The 17,488-nt window shown below is 33.6% G+C and overlaps 1 protein-coding gene and 1 long non-coding RNA gene across 5 annotated transcripts; both read left to right on the forward strand.

Annotated features, from left to right (window-relative positions):
* The first annotated feature begins 6,372 nt into the window (after positions 1–6,372).
* LOC128862555 (venom acid phosphatase Acph-1-like) lies at positions 6,373–16,490 on the forward strand. Its single transcript, XM_054101254.1, has 7 exons — positions 6,373–6,543; positions 9,374–9,472; positions 10,859–10,942; positions 11,167–11,325; positions 13,783–13,968; positions 14,056–14,397; positions 16,162–16,490. The coding sequence occupies exons 1-7, from the start codon at positions 6,388–6,390 to the stop codon at positions 16,342–16,344; spliced, it is 1,209 nt and encodes a 402-aa protein (XP_053957229.1). The 5' UTR covers positions 6,373–6,387; the 3' UTR covers positions 16,345–16,490.
* On the forward strand, positions 6,835–8,813 carry LOC128862556 (uncharacterized). 4 transcript variants are annotated; one of them, XR_008454493.1, is made up of 4 exons: positions 6,835–7,686; positions 7,749–8,258; positions 8,321–8,474; positions 8,549–8,813. It is a non-coding gene; the product is annotated as an uncharacterized LOC128862556 (long non-coding RNA). The 4 variants fall into 4 exon arrangements; XR_008454492.1 differs by having other exon boundaries at positions 7,749–7,902; positions 7,977–8,258; positions 8,321–8,813; XR_008454494.1 differs by having other exon boundaries at positions 6,835–7,330; positions 7,405–7,686; positions 8,321–8,813.
* Positions 16,491–17,488: the final 998 nt, after the last annotated feature.

A 17,488-nucleotide genomic window follows, 5' to 3' on the forward strand; every position in this document is an offset into this window, starting at 1 on the left:
ACAGTTTTTTCAAATTGTATTTGAAATTTCTTCACAATTTGTTGCTCGTTGGTTACAATTACCATTTTTATGATGTTACAAGAAAGAAATCTAATGCAAACGAAAGCTATGACTGGCTAAATCTGCAGGTACTGCATGTGAAAGAGAAGAATCCACGCTAAACAGCACTTGATCCCTCCATCTATAGTCACACTTCTCATAATGAAGTATGCTTATTTTATTAGATCCTGATGTTAAAAAAGCAACAAAAACTAAAGCACTTGCCGGCAAAAGTAAACAAAGTTTAACTCAAGCACATGACATAAATAAAATATAAGAAATGGCAGCGTAATAAATTCTACAATATTTTTATTTTGTTTATTACCCGATATTATTATAATTTATATAATTATAATTTTTTCGACTCGCCCGCTCATACTTGCTATAAGGTATAAGCCTAGGGAAATCGAATTGCTTACATATTAGATAGTGAGTAAATCAGAGACTTCTGTTGGATTCCAATTATTTATAACATCTCAATGAGTTGATCCAGTAATATCTTTTCTCTCTCCTTATTCGTTATATATGGGCGTGTCCATACTTAAAAAGTATAGCACAACTACAATAAAACCAATTCCTTTTTTTTTTTGCAGTTGCGTAATTGTTTTAATTTGAAAATATTCTTCGTGCTTTGGCTTCAAGGCACTACATCACCTCTGCTCTCCTCGAACGAAAGTTACAAAATGAATCTGGAGTGTTGAACAAAAGTATTGAAGCACTCACTAATTCTTATGAAACCAAGAAAATTTAGTCAATTTTGGTTTCGGCTGCATGCGGGGCACAGCATTCAGAATGAAATAGATAACTATGGTAAATACAGAGGTACTGTAATTGTGAGTAACTGTAACTGAAGAGATCCGCTTATTTATGTAATCAGCTAATCATAACGAATTTCAAGAACTATTCCTGAATCACAATCAATAAATTGCATACGTACTTTAATCTACTCTATTAGTTATTCTTGAAATACAAAGAGCTTATCCAAAAAATATACAAAGCCAATATATATATTTTTATATGCAGAAGTATATTCAGAAAATTATTTTAATTAACGCGCGCCCGCCGTCATGGAATTGCAGTAAGGTTTAGCCAATCTCGATACGTGGAGTCACGTTAATAAATTAGCTTGAAATTATGCTTGAAACAAGTTTCCATAAGACCATATCTAAGTATTCAAATATTTTGTCTTCTTTATAAAGTAACAAAAATGATAAACTTGACAAAGTTAAGGGGTTTATCGACTTGGGTGTTGTCTAGCCATTTATTTTTATAAATCATGTTTGTTACTTGATTCCGAAGTCTTATAGTAAACTACCTTTCCAGCGTAATTATGGAGTTTAGGGGTTCCTTTACCAGAGAAGTATTTTTTTATTCATTAATTAGAACCTAATTTATAGCTATATATATCATATATATACAATACTAGTAGAATCGAAAAAGTATGTAAAAGGAAAATCCATCTTTAGACCTCTTTTGGAGTTTAATGATACTTTCAAAATATTAGAAAACTACTTTTCCTCGCCATTATTTGTATTTACGTCCGTTCTAGATTATTTTTATTATTGGTTTGAGTAAAAAATTAATTTAATTTTAATTATACACAGACTAATTGTTTTGTCTAGTCTGTGAGATGAGCTTTATAGACTGAATAAATTTAAAAATTGGAATGAGGGTATTTAGCACAGTGACCTGAAAGATATATTGGGCAACAATAATAGCTTCAGAGTATTCCTCATAAAATACTAGTATTTGTCCTATATCATTTAGTTTTATTTCCCTCGCTGGTAAGATATATTTACCCAGGCGTTTGTCCCGCTTATGCTTCATTTATAGTCAGAGTAATATGCTTGGCGGTTTTATCTTCCTCTCTGCAGAACCTGCAAGATCCATTGGAGTATACTCCAAGGCTAGTAAGATGGTAATTCGATCTGCAATGCCCTGTTTCAGTTCTTGTGTTGATCCCATACAATCTTTAAATCGGTTATCATGGATGAGAATTGTGGCGATAAATCCTGTCCAAGTAGAACCTTCTTGTCTGTCCTCTACTTCCATCTATAGGATACATACCTGATTACTCTGACCTAAAATATTCAGTGAGACATTCTAGCACCAGTTTCTATGTAACCTGGAAAGAGTTGAGAACCTTACCCCTGCCTGGGTATCAGTAAGGATAGCTCTACTCCTGGTGTTATCGTTGCATTCAAGGTAAGCGCACATTTCTATTGCATAAACTTCCACAGCGCTTCCCCGTATTTTTTCATCGGTCCGCAGACAACTGCTTATGCACCTTCCTCGGTGGGAGATCCGTCCGTATAACATTTTATCATGTTTCGGTTTATAGTGCCTTGTAGGGTTTAGATAACCCTGTAGAAGACTTTTTATTACCCAGTTCAGTTGTGAAGATTGAATCATGGTATTTTTAGTTGAATTTAACATACTATTTATTATATAATATTAAGATTGTTAATGTCATAGACTGAAATCAATAGATACAGACGAATTCATTTGTTATGAACAATTTTTGTTTTTGTGGTAGTTTACATACAAATATATATGTATATTCATATATTAATATTTACTTTATTTTATTTATTTACAAACGTGGTATAATAATATAATTATTTTAACACGAGAGTAGGAGCACTGACTGCCAGGACCTTCGGCTCTCTGATTTGTTATAAAATGAATTATGAATTAATTACAGGCAAACTAGGTAAAGTTATAGTAATATAAATTAGTTAAATAAGTTTTTTTAAATCGGTCTGTGCTAAATAATCTGATATTTTTATAATATTTTCGTAGCATATATTTTTTAATAGTGATGATGGGATTTGGTCCCCAAAAATATTGCTCCTTACTGTGGAAAATTGTGTGAGAAGATGAATTGATGTTAGTGATGATGTAGGGCAGTGCTGGCAGTTTGGCCGGTTAGTTCTGTCGAATATATAGGAGTGGCTTGCAATCGTGTGCCCAAGCCGTAGCCGAACAAACATTTTGACATCATTGCATCGGCAGTAAGATGGATAGTCGGGTTTTAGCCTGTTTGAATTAAATGTAGTGTATTGGTGCTGTGTAGATCCCCATGTATATTAATAACTTCTGCAATAAAGTTTTCGTGTTTCATAATTTAACAATAATATCTTGCAACAATGTCGCCCCTGTCGGATTGGTAACAAGTAAGCACAAGTATAGTAGGTCCATATTCCACAGAAAAATCAATCTAATCCACTGTATAATTTAAAGGAGCTGCGCCGTTATTACAGAGGATCATAGAAATATGCTTTTCCTTGCATTTTAATGTTTTTAATTGTTTGTAGGGCCTCGAAAGCTAGGATGTTGAAGTGAAAACTCTAAAATGTTAGTTGCGTGCTTCTAAAGCCTCTATAAAATATCAGCTCACCACATAGAACTTAACTATAACTCAATAAATTTATCGGTTACACTTTGAACTTAGCCATAAGGCCAAGAAGCGAGTACTCTTAAAGGCGGCCTACTCGAAGGATACTGCTTTAACAAATTCATTTGAAATCTGCTGAACAATAAAAAGCTAAGAAATTTTTTTCAGGCCAACAAGACCACTGAGGACTATACTTCAAGTAGATCCGATGACGATAAGGGTTGCTTGTACTTCCTTTTTGAAGATCAATTTATTGATATTTTTTTTCTAATATATCAAATAACAACAACAAAAGTAAAGCAGCCTTTTCGCAGCTAGGTTCCGGGCAAGGAATTTAAATTTTTTTTGTGCTGTAGTTTTGTGCGTTGCGATGGCTTGGGGAGAGCATGTTTTTGTTTACTCTCTATTCATCTGCACCAAACTAGGATGTACGGGAATCAACTGTGTAACTAGAAACACTGTTGATGTTTTTAAGTTTTTTTGTTACCGGCATAATGCAACATATATCTGCAGAGTCAACAGAGACGGGCGGACCGACAAAGCGTTTATTTGTGGAATAACTCTGCAAAGGTTGATCATCAGGCAGTTTCTGGAAGCCAACATTTTTTGTGGTATCTCAGTTCAGGGTATTCAGAGCAAAGAGCCAAACCTATTTCTGAACTGGCTCCAGCCTATTGATATTGGAGATTTGAAAGTATTCACTGTACTCTAGAATTGATCAATACTAAGATGTAAAAATGTATTTATAGCTGTGATATGGCGGTCATAAAATATTTTATCAGCGTTTTATAAACACCAATATGCTCTACTATCTGTTAACACAACCTTTAATATGTGCATTAATGCTAAATTTAGAATCTGTTATTATGCCTGAGTTAATAAAATTAGGAATTTAAGCAAGCTGATAGACGTTTGAAAAGTTTTATTTTTATACTGGGACAATTTACCCGATATATTGCAATTAAAATCAATGATAGGTAGTTTTAACCTTTTAGCATCATAACAAAAATTCTAACAGAGCATTGTAGATTGACTTATCATTTTACTAACTTGGCAATATATGTAGTCCAATGGAACTTGAGGGTTGTCTAAACATGTAATGACGTCGTGTCCAGCACTGATGGGTTAACGTATTTACCAGAAGACAAAATAAAACTCATTAAAATAGGACAAATACTAAAGTTTATTGCGGAAGGAAGCTCATAGAAATACTCAGAATCCATGAAGGGGGCACAATAGAACTTTCAGATCGCAGTACTCAACCCCCTTTTAATAAAAATAATAATAATAATAATAATAATAATAATAAAAATAATGCATCAAAAATCCAATAAACAACATTTTACAGAAAACAAAGATCAATATTGCAAATATATCCTTTCAATATCTTACACATTGAAGAATATGCCCTATACTGAGACACCCTGTAATGAGCAAAATACCGGATATTGCTGTAATAAATAAAATACACCAAATTACATTTATAGAAATCAGTACCCCAAATGAAAATATCTAGAAAAAATTTAAAAATATAAGGACATACTAGCTAAAGATATAAAACTAATATGGAAACAAAATACTGTAAAAACAATTCCATTTGTGATTTCAGCAACTAGATTACCCCACAACACATTTATTAAAAACGCAAAATATCTCAAAATCAAACCAATTTTATATCATAAGATACAAAAAGCAGTAGTTTTAAAAACATCCAACATTGTTGGGAAAACATTGATATAAATATCAATAAAATAATAAAAAACATCGCACACAAAAATAATGGTTCCAACAGGACTTGCAGCCGGAAACTGCCGTCGCGTTCGGGGAATGCGGTATGCGGAGGGAGAGCGGCGTGGGATAGTAACAAACACGTCATTTCTTCAGGGAGAGTGACATTTATCGTCACACCAATTCACCTTATTTCATATTTTAAGAGCGTCATACACTGCGAAAGTACACACATATTTACATTTGATCTTTTGCTATTTTAATACATGCCCCCGATCATTGATAAAAATGGAACGAAGGTGCACAGAATGTAAATAAAACTGATTTTATATAGACATAGGAGGAGATTTAATAGTATAAAGCTATTATATGTTGGACCCCAATCTTATCATATTTATGTAAAAGCAAATGTAGAAAACCTTATCACTGAATTCTATTCATAGAAAATCAAGCTAAAAATGTTGTTTATAAATTTTGAATAAGCTAATCAATATATCTTCACCCTCAACAACCTCAGCTTTCTCTACGTTGGATAAAAAAGGAAAGCAGTGGTGAACAAGACAAACGGAGTATTCCCAAACAAATGGTCGGCACATTAGGCGTTGACTTCCATGGCACTTTTGACAGTTAAAATCTCAAAGTAATATGGAACTATGATTTCTTGAGAATCAGCAGTAAATCTCTAACTATGTCGGACTTAAAATCTAATGAAGAATCACCCTTGCGTTGGACTGAATAGGTAATTGTGGAGCATAATTCTTTTTCAAAGAAGAAAAATTATACTTTACAACTGGACAAAAAAAAACATTGCGTGAGATGCCCTCGTTCTGAAAGTTTTTGATGTTATATCTACGTATAAGGTAGCCTGGAAAGACCAAGTGTAGAAAGCAATTTAAAATTTATTCAAATATGTAATACAATTTTCTAAAATGCGAGTATAGGGTGTATCGGGTGCGACCTTGACCAGCTGCCTTTAATTAACAATCTTTTTGCTTTTGTTTAAGTTTTAGCAGTACATTAGAATATGGAATAAGCCGTGCACGTATATATGTATGTATATACGCACACATATGCAAGAACAAGTACAAGTAGAAGGTGTATGCAGGCAAATGAAAAGCATTTATTAAAAGAGAACAAAAATATTAAAAAATAAGCATTGATAAACAAATTATATAGAAATTTTAATTTTGTTTTGTAATTTTCGTATAAAAGTGAATTCTGAAATGTCGCGCACACATTTCTCTAATAAACACCGCCTAGCAATGACTGGCGCAGTGGTGGCGGTAGTTTTTTTAATTTTATGTTTGCTTAGCTCAAACGTTTTTTCATTCGTGCCTATAGAACAAGCTGATGCCGATACTTTAGAATTATTGCATGTGGTAAGTTGATAATCGATGAACTCAAAATACCTGATCAAACTGAAAAATAGCTTTGTGGCGAATTTTCAACTGAATCTCTGAATGGTGATAGTGTGCAGTGCCCAATGTGAAGGAAGTGTATATATATATAAGGTCATAAGAACATGTAATTAATGGCGTTCTCTACTAACAAGTAAAATTTACAATCAGCAAACTAAAATAAATTTTGATAATTTTTAAATACGGCAATAGATTTACGCGTGTAGATCTGTGGTGATAACCTCGTTTAGTGAAGCTTCGTTGATTGGACCATAAACCATTTTTTTTTTAATAAAAATAAATAAATTTGATCTGAAGTTTGCTATTACCAATTAAGGCATTCAGAAAGTTTTTATTTTCGTGCTTTTGTGATACTTTTTCATTCCCTCGCAATGCTGAAAGATCCTCCATTCTACTATCGCTAAGAGCAACGGCATATTGTGGTAAAAAATAGAGGCTCACTATTATAATAACAACTTTTGTTGCAGCATACAGTGCCTCTGAGGAATCGCATTGCAACTTTCAAATTTATTGCCACCAACCAGAATTGAAGCCAGCTTTTATTATATTACAGGACAGTTATAGGGATTTGAAAAATAGTTTCTTTCCCCTCAGTGTTCCGGCAGATGCTGCAGCAGCTTTGGAAATACGCACCTACATTTTTTGCAGTACCTTATTTTTACAGCGCCAACCCCATGGAGAATAGATACATAAATATTCTCTTCTCAGGTGTTTCGGTAGCATGCACTATGGCAGGTACTCTGTGAAAGTTAGTAAAATCTACCAAACGAATTTTATGAGTCACGAGTCCAAATATTACGAGCCAATTTTCTTATCTTCAAGTTAAGATTTATGGGTATACCAGACGACCAAATTAGATTTGATACATCAATGGCTGCACATGGTGCACACGTTCGTATCTCAGTGCATGCAATATCAAACGTTTTTTCTAATAGTAGCCGCCTCTCAGCAGACAATTACAAACCTTAGAATGTATTTCTGCCATGATTAAGATCCTCATAAAAACTCATTTGCCGTTCAGAGTCGGCTTAACACTAAAAACTGTTGAAGGAGGAGCTCGGGTAAATACCCAATGTAGAGTTTAAAAGCCAATTATATGTGTATGTAAGTATACATATATATATATATATATATATATATTTGAAAAATAGTTTCTTTCCCCTCAGTGTTCCGGCAGATGCTGCAGCAGCTTTGGAAATACGCACCTACATTTTTTGCAGTACCTTATTTTTACAGCGCCAACCCCATGGAGAATAGATACATAAATATTCTCTTCTCAGGTGTTTCGGTAGCATGCACTATGGCAGGTACTCTGTGAAAGTTAGTAAAATCTACCAAACGAATTTTATGAGTCACGAGTCCAAATATTACGAGCCAATTTTCTTATCTTCAAGTTAAGATTTATGGGTATACCAGACGACCAAATTAGATTTGATACATCAATGGCTGCACATGGTGCACACGTTCGTATCTCAGTGCATGCAATATCAAACGTTTTTTCTAATAGTAGCCGCCTCTCAGCAGACAATTACAAACCTTAGAATGTATTTCTGCCATGATTAAGATCCTCATAAAAACTCATTTGCCGTTCAGAGTCGGCTTAACACTAAAAACTGTTGAAGGAGGAGCTCGGGTAAATACCCAATGTAGAGTTTAAAAGCCAATTATATGTGTATGTAAGTATACATATATATATATATATATATATATATTTGGAAAATAGTTTCTTTCCCCTCAGTGTTCCGGCAGATGCTGCAGCAGCTTTGGAAATACGCACCTACATTTTTTGCAGTACCTTATTTTTACAGCGCCAACCCCATGGAGAATAGATACATAAATATTCTCTTCTCAGGTGTTTCGGTAGCATGCACTATGGCAGGTACTCTGTGAAAGTTAGTAAAATCTACCAAACGAATTTTATGAGTCACGAGTCCAAATATTACGAGCCAATTTTCTTATCTTCAAGTTAAGATTTATGGGTATACCAGACGACCAAATTAGATTTGATACATCAATGGCTGCACATGGTGCACACGTTCGTATCTCAGTGCATGCAATATCAAACGTTTTTTCTAATAGTAGCCGCCTCTCAGCAGACAATTACAAACCTTAGAATGTATTTCTGCCATGATTAAGATCCTCATAAAAACTCATTTGCCGTTCAGAGTCGGCTTAACACTAAAAACTGTTGAAGGAGGAGCTCGGGTAAATACCCAATGTAGAGTTTAAAAGCCAATTATATGTGTATGTAAGTATACATATATATATATATATATATATATATATATATATATACATATATATATATATATAACCTGTCAGCGCACTCCCTTAACCACAAGATATGCTCCAAATTGCAAATAAGTTGTTTGGAACTCTTAACTCATTTACATAGATTTTCTCAAAATCCACTTCTCATTTCTCGAGTGGAGTCCCGAGACTCGTCAATTCTGCAAAATAAGTGTTCTGGTCTACTGAAAATTTCACGTAGGTATTTCAGCAGTGCACTGAGTGCAGATGCAGTGCAGATTTTTGTTACCTAAGGTGCGGTCAAGTTTTTGATAGCAAAACGATGAAGGAATGAACAACTTAGTATAATATATTAGTTAGTATATCTAAGTTCCTCAACTGCCGAATTTAGAATTTTTTCAAACATTTTGAGTCTACTACAGGAAACGTTGTAAAGAATCAAAAAACCAAAATCTCTTCGGCTTTTTATTTAAAGGCTTAATATTTTCATATTTATTTATTTGTTATTTATTTTCATCATCTTCGCCTTTTTGTCTTATAGGTATTTCGTCATGGCCCACGTACACCAGCTGATACGTATCCAAATGATCCATACATTAATCACACATTCCCCCCATTTGGATGGGGGCAGATAACCAATGTAAGATGTTGTTAAAAACGTTTATCTACCCATGTCTATGTACTCGTTTATCTATTATTGCATATCTGAAAGAAAATAAAACGTTCTCATTATGCTAAGATGTCAGTGAGCAGCGAGTGTCACAATATTTTTTTCTCTACTTTCATTTTTTATTAATTTATTCAAAAAAATTAGTTCATATTCTAACAAAAACAATAAAAATGAAATTCAAATTTTTTTCCAAACCTTAAAAAAACTTGTGAAAAATCAAGGAACTTCATTAAATTTTCAAACACTGTTACCAGATTTTTTAGAATTTTTTTGCTGAAGTTTTTTATCTCATTAAATTTTAATATAATTTAGTACCAGGCTGAAGTTGATATCTTTAAAAACTTGGAAGTAGAACGATATTCCACGGAAAAATATTTAGTGAATGTATTCATTCCGCATTATATATCAGCAAAACAAACCGATTAATACTAAACTATTAAAGGTAACGACTTCAAACTCAGAAACTTAGGTTAGAATTGAAGAATCTATTGCACAAAACCAACCAAAATAATTCTCAAAAGCCTGTTTGAAATTTTCGATGAAATGTTGTCGATTTCTTATAATTTTTTTTTTAATTATGTTTCTTTAAAAATATATTACTCCAAACTTCAAACTTTTCAACAGACAATTTTTGACCTATTATTACTTCAAAGTTTATAAACATTTGAATTGATTTGTATAATCATTATTTGTGTATTTTTTGTTTAATATACTAGAATCCAAGACGAATATATTAAAGTTGATAGCACTTGAGCAACAATAGTATTTACATGTAATTTGTGTTTGTAAAAATGTCTAAATTTCCATAAGAATGTAAAACAAAGCAGTAAAGAAGAAGCAGGCCACTTTGACAATCAATACACAAAATCAGTTGCTCCAGAGTCATCACCTTGAATGAATTCGCATTCGTATAAAAAATATTTGCACAAATTGACTTCCAATAATACGAAAAAAATATACTTATACATATGAAATATCGGAATTGCATTTTCACTAGATTACCCAGGCATACTCGTATATGTATAAAAGTACGTTGCATTCACATTACTTCGATCAAATAATCTGTGCATTTAAATTAAATATTCATAGTTCAGAAAATGCATTCCAATTCCATTTTTGAAAACAATTATTGAAAGTTAAAATAACTACATTTTGATAACTTAAGTCAGACACGTTTTATTTATTTATGAAATTTTAATTTTCTCTTCTTATTATTTTTGCTTTATTTTTTAACTAACAAACTTTTATTTTTTAATATTTTTTGCTATTTTTCATTGACTTTTAAATGGTGCTAAAATGGATTTTACGGAAATCATTATTAACAAAAATGTCCTCACCAACCTGCCTCCTATGCAGAATGGCAAACGTGAGCTATTTGGCATTGGAACGTGGATGCGCAAGCGTTATGCAGACTTTATGGCGCCATACTACCACCCAGACGTAGGTAAAAGTCAGCCCAGTGCTTGATACCGGAATTAAGTACAATGCCGCAGTGTGACATTTTCAAAAATCGAAAAGCAATGCAATGCTTGGCATTTAATGCTCTTCTTTCCGCACAACTGCTGGGTGGCAATTAATTAATGCATGCGTTATATTAGAGCGTTTCTAGTACGCCGTTAAACCAACTAGGGAATTTTCTAATTTTTGTTTTCTTCGTTTTCCAGGCGGTACATGCACAAGCGACTGGCGTTGCACGCACCCACATGACCCTGCAGACGGTATTAGCAAGTTTTTTCCCCCCAAAGGATACTGCCATGGAATGGAATCCAAAATATAATTGGCAACCAGTGCCGGTATTTTCACAGCCACTCAACGATGATACGGTAAGCCCACTAATATTTAAATAAGCATATTGAGAACTTATGTTCAAACAAACTTGTAACTTACTTGACGATATTAGAAAAATACCTACGTTTGATTGAATAGCTTAAGGCATAGTTTACAAAAATCGACTAAGAACTACATACACTCGTAGTGCAATTAAGTGATTTCGTTAAGTTTCAGAAATAGTCGCTATAGCGCGATAGTGTTCACATAAACAGTTAATTTATGATTGTATTTCAGGCTTGTTAACAGTGCAGTCTGTAAATAGGGTTATGATTTCAGTTTACTGTTTCACTGTTTATTTCATTTATTGCAAATAATATAAATTTATACTAAAAAAAATCATCTTTTCCTATTCAAAGTCTTTACCATAAAATGCTCTCTTTTTAGTTAGGCTCTGGGTGTGCTTGAAAGTATATTGAAACATTTTTTACATTTCTAATAAAAATATCTCTTTTAACATAACGTTTTCTGTTAAGCGACCCAAGTTGAGTTCATTTTTGCTCTAAAAACGAGTTTATGAGCTTTATGCTCCAACAACTGCATGAGAATTTAGGCATTCAACTTCGAAGTTTAAATGCGCTTAAGCTCTAACTGCAGTTAAGCCAAGGTGGAAATCAGCTGTATGAAGCTCAGTAACAAATTAGAGCGAGCTTAAAACTTGTTTTGATGATTTTGCACATATGTGTATATATAATATGTGCCACTTTCAACGATGATCTTCAGCTCTTCGGTTGAGCCACTGTTTCCCCAGTATAGTATGATACTTCTTAGTTTCCTGAGCGGAAAACTGTTTCAATTCAAATGAAAATGTCAGGGTGCAATATGGCCGGCTATTTAGAGCGTTAAGATTTAATTTCTACAATATGAAATCTAGCCGGATCTTGTTTCTGTTAAAACCACACGAAACTCTTCTCACGGTGCCCACCAAGACCTATACCAGATAGAGTTATACATATATAAGTCAAAGATATTCTGGTAAACTTGCTGGTTTGAGTCAAATGTATCGTCTTATTGACCATTGAAACTAATTTTATACCATTGGTTTAGATCTGTACACAAATAATTTACAACAGTTTTAGTTGGATCTCCTTTTGGTGTTCTTTTCTAGGTTGGAATAGTGGAACTAGGGAGAGTGTTAAAAATAAATTAAAAAGGGTTAAAGCTTCTTGTGCGTACGAAAATTACTTGTAGCATTTGCGAAAGAAATGTTATTTTTCATCATCCATTGCCTGCATATTTTGGCTTCGTAGTACACTATCAAAAAAATACATCTGAATATCGTGCATTGATTACAATTTTTGTCGGCGTTCTGGCATCCCCTACTGCTTTTAGAAGGTTTGTATTTAAGTCAGCTATGCTTAATGTCAATGTATGCAAGTTCCGCTAATGTGTTTGGTAGGTAGGTGAAATGGTTGAAGTGCCAATCTGACACTCCTCAAGTAGCCCAAAAGCGCCGTTTTGATATCATTATGAGGCCTCCAACAGGCAGATATCTACAGCCAGCTAGACCTGTTGATACAATGCAGAAGATTGATTGGATTTAGGTTGGCGCACTGCCCCAGGATATCGAAGAAAGTAGCGCCCAGTGACCTTAGTTGGGCGCTCTCTGTGTTCAGTACTCGCAAAAGCTTTTTTGTATCAATTCCTAGAGGAAAGCATTAGTTAATCTATACCAAGTTAACTTTAATTTCCACATGTGAAAGCACAGAAGCTTTTGTCGCTCGCGAGCTAAAGGCCAGACAAATTTTAATCATCTGTCAATGTAACACTTCACTGTACAAAGCAACTTTACAGATTATTAAAAATTCTGAGACAGCGCTTGCTTATATTTTCGGCTTTAATAATCATCCCACAAAAGAGGCTGTGGAAGCTATAAAAATTAAAATCAAAGCAATATTTTCACTAATGAAGATTTCCATGTCAGACAGACAAGGCGTCGGTGAGAGTACCGATAATATCGTAAAAAATCTGTTATCTTCCTATTAAAAAACCCAAATATATGGATTATATAAATTATAGTGAATAGGATCTTAAGTTCACCTTTCTATTTACAATATACTCGTATCCAGCGAACCTTGAGCTACATAGGTCGATCACACTAAAGTAATTCCTTACTTCACACGAGGCGCTAAGTCAGCAGAAATACTCGTAAATTTACACAGTCTGGCTGAACTTAAATAATACTTCACACGAGCCGCAAGGTCAGCGAAAAGCGCAATGTCTATGCCGGTATGGGAAAAACGCTAACATTAAGAAAGTCAAGTTCGATCCCACTGTAATCTGAGCTTCAATAATTGTGGTTATTATTTTTGTGCGTTGTATCTACTTATGCATATGTTTAAGTACATATAATAAAAACAATACCCCTGATACCCAGAAAATTTATTTTGAATTCCGCCAATCATTATAATTATGTATGACATTTAATTTCGGTTTTTTCTCTGGTTTAATAGTTGCTGTTGGTGCGAACGCCTTGCCCGCGTTATTTCGAGGCTTTAGGTGAAGTTTTAGAATTGCCAAATGTGAGAGCAGAAATTGAACCATACCTCAGTATGTTCAGCGAGTTAACAGCTTTAACAGGACTAAATATAACTCAGCCAGAAGATGTACAATCGCTCTACTTAACACTTTTAGCAGAGGTAAATAATTACTCTCTTTTAAAAATATAATATAAAAAGTTAAATAACTTTTTGTGAAAATTAAAATTTTTTTAAATATATTTTTAGCAAGAATTTGGACTACAACTACCTCAATGGACCAAAACTTACTTTCCCCAGCAAATGCAGTTCCTAACCGATCAAAGTTATATTTACAATGTTTATACGCCGGAAATGCAAAAGATAAAAGCGGGACCATTTTTAAAAAAAATGTTTACCGAAATGCTGGAAAAGCGTAATGGCGAACTTCAGCCAAATAAGAGAAAATTATTTATTTACACTGGTCACGATACCACTGTGGTAAATATTTTATCAGCATTAAAAGTATGGAAGCCTCAATTGCCTCGATATTCGGTTATGACGATTTTTGAGTTACACAAAAATAAGAATACCGGAGAGTATTATGTAGAGGTAAGTAAATATTACAAATTTATGTATGTATGTATACAATTTGCAATGGAAGTTTGAAATTCATATCCAGCATTTTTACCTAATAAAACCCTGTTTTGGTTCCTTTAATTTTAGAAATAGTATAGCATCCCTTCACTTCGATCTCGTTGGAAGCAAGTAGAATAACAATACTTCCTTGTGATCCATATATTATGATGGTTAACAAATGGCGTACTTGTAAGGTCATACTTCTAAGAAAAAAATATTCGACAAGTGTGAGTCATTCTTCATGCCTGACGCCCTCTCTTTGCTTTGTAATTTCTGACAGTTTCCATAGTTTTCAGACCAATGTTGACTTCCTTGTATTACTTAAGTCGCTCTCCCCTTATATTGCATACCCTGATCATTTGAAAATATGTGATAATGTAGATATTCCACTTATGAATTTTATTTTCCCATATTTCATTATATTTTAATTTTTAAAATTAATGAAAATAAAAATCTTGAAAAGAGAGTTCGGCTTAAAATCTGAATATTAACACTACCTTTTAACTATCAATTAAAAATAAAAATTAATAGAAATCAAATTTGCTGAAACTTAATTCAAGTTATTTAATAACTTTTCTGTAACTGCGATATTCCTCAATTCGTTTGCCTGTCTATTTCGTGCAAGTTGCGCTTTGGCTCTAATTGTTTAAGCGAGTCGTGCGTGTATTTTATTATTTCATTCACCTTATACAACCCGAGCAGCTTCCAACTGGTTTATGAAACATTTTAAGGTCATGTATTGTACCTTGTACGAAACTCCTCTAAATAGCACCGCCTCTCACCTACCCAAATAGAGCTATAATAAAGTTCTACATTCCGTAAACGAATCACCTCGAAACTCAGCATAACTCTCCGCACTCCTGCAATAGCGACTGGCTCCTCTTTCTCCAAACTAAATACCGAGGCATGTTATTGTTTAGAAGAAAATGCCAAATATAACAGTACCTTAAAAGCGCTTTTGAAATATAAAAATATAATGAAAAAAACTGCTGTATCTGTTTATTGAATTGTGCATTCTTGGCCCTTGGGTATTAAAGATTAAATTGTATGGAACCCTATTGTTTTGCATTGTTAACTGACACTTCGCATCCCAATACCCCTTAATAGTCCTGTATGTATGTATGTGTAATCCTATATTGACAACGCTGTGTTCGACACAATTACTGTCAGTAAACTACATTACCGCATAAAGGCGATTAGAGCATCTATTCTGTAATTTGGCTTGTAATACCAATATTTCCCATTATTCGTATTCTGAGAACGGCGTTATAAATAAAATCTACATCCACCCAAGAGTCCAACGCTGCCTAGTTTAGTTTGTTGTTATTATTATATAATTGCTATTACTATAACATAACAAAAAATAGTAAAAAGCACTGCTGCTATTTCTTTTTCCAGTCATTTAGATTTTTCTTACTAAAAAATTAGATATTTTGAATGTTGGAAATCTTAATTTTGACCTTTACACACTAGATTGCTTGTCTGTTTGTATACTGCAGCTGCATAGTTCCCAAGTGTCAAATATGATTTGCAAAAATTATAAATCTTCCGATAAGGTGATTAATTTTGTACCTTTTATTTTTGTCTTGCGCAGTCTTTAAAATTCAATATTTCGATTTTTATAAGTGAATTTTCACATAATTGTTTGTTTCATACCAAAATTCTCCATATTTTTGCGTTACAAGAACACCTACACCATTAATTACAATTTTATTTTCTTTTTCTTTTTTTTTCTAGACATACTTCCGTAGTAATGCAAAAGCACCACTTGAGAAGCTGATAATACCAGGCTGTGATTTCCAATGTCCTTTGGACAAATTAATCAAATTAAGTCAAGATGTTATTCCAACCGAGGCTGATAACGAGCGTTGCAAGTCAAGGAATGAAGATTTTACAGAGCCACCACTCAAAGGGCCATAAGTGATATAATTGGTATTTTTAGTTTAATTTCTTATTTATAAGTTTTACTGTGCGAATATTTTTTTTTTTAATTTACCCATTTATGTATAAGTTTTATAGGTAAACTAGATAAATTGATGTATAAATTACTATTTAAATATAAACTATTTTTCGAAATTTTTTTTCCTGCCCATGACTGAGGACGTTAAATAATTTCTTTGCCAGTTATAAGTTAACTAAAAATCAAGCATATATTAAAAAGGCATATCAGAAAAATATGTGTCTGAAGAGGCCTCTGACAAGGTGGAAAGTGACTTTAATTTGAAAAACTGTATTTGGGAGGGCTTTTTAATACCACGCGTATGGGGGTCATTATTATATCTCTCATTCATGTCGGCTTGATCGCTTATTTATGCATTTTGTGCGCATATTTCTTGCAAAACGAAAAAGTTTGTCAGAGATGCGTCTACGATATAACCAGTTCCTGAAGGAGAGTCGCAGTGAGCCACATTAAAATCCTCTACTATGCAGCCGTGGTAATATACATATAATCCTTATACGCTGTCGAAAATGATTGGATGTTATAATAGACCGAAGCTGAAGTGGAGCCGAGACCTTTAAAAACTATTTTAGAAAGTAAGTCCTTAATATTTGCATTAGCAAAAGATGAAATTATTTTTTTTTTTTTTTTGTGGACAACATCGGATGTACAGGGTGCGCACTCTTTTATGTCGGTATGTAAACGCTGAATAACTTTGTCATTTACCAACCGATCGACTTCAACATACATGTTTTCGATACATCAATTCAGTACAATTTCAACTATGGATCGCCACTTTACACCGAAACAACTGAAATCGACGCTATAAGCCCCGATAAAGGTCTGATAAAGGTAGCTGTAAAACACAAACTAACTGCCCAGCACGTTCAAATTTTGACAGGAGTCAACTGGCAGATGCCTGTTGACAGGAGCAGTATTTCTTTTTCAGTAAAGAGGTCAGAAATACAAAAAGTCACGGACTTATTGACCCGCCCTCGTAACTTCCAGTTTTTAAGTTCAGCATGGCCTTATTTCACGCAGTTGTATTGCGCTGGGTGGATTTGTGCATTGCGAATAATTGTAGGCCATTCAGTAGGCATCTAAATAGTAAGACTGCATACGAAG

The sequence above is a fragment of the Anastrepha ludens genome, chromosome 4 (genome assembly GCF_028408465.1).
Source record: "Anastrepha ludens isolate Willacy chromosome 4, idAnaLude1.1, whole genome shotgun sequence".
Lineage (NCBI taxonomy): Eukaryota > Metazoa > Arthropoda > Insecta > Diptera > Tephritidae > Anastrepha > Anastrepha ludens.

Excerpts from the sequence above, each read along its gene's own strand:
- LOC128862555 (XM_054101254.1), top strand. The coding sequence starts at position 6,388 with ATGTCGCGCACACATTTCTCTAATAAACACCGCCTAGCAATGACTGGC. Across the intron at positions 13,969-14,055 it reads ACTTAACACTTTTAGCAGAG|CAAGAATTTGGACTACAACT; the intron begins GTAAATAATTAC and ends ATATATTTTTAG. Across the intron at positions 14,398-16,161 it reads CCGGAGAGTATTATGTAGAG|ACATACTTCCGTAGTAATGC; the intron begins GTAAGTAAATAT and ends TTTTTTTTCTAG.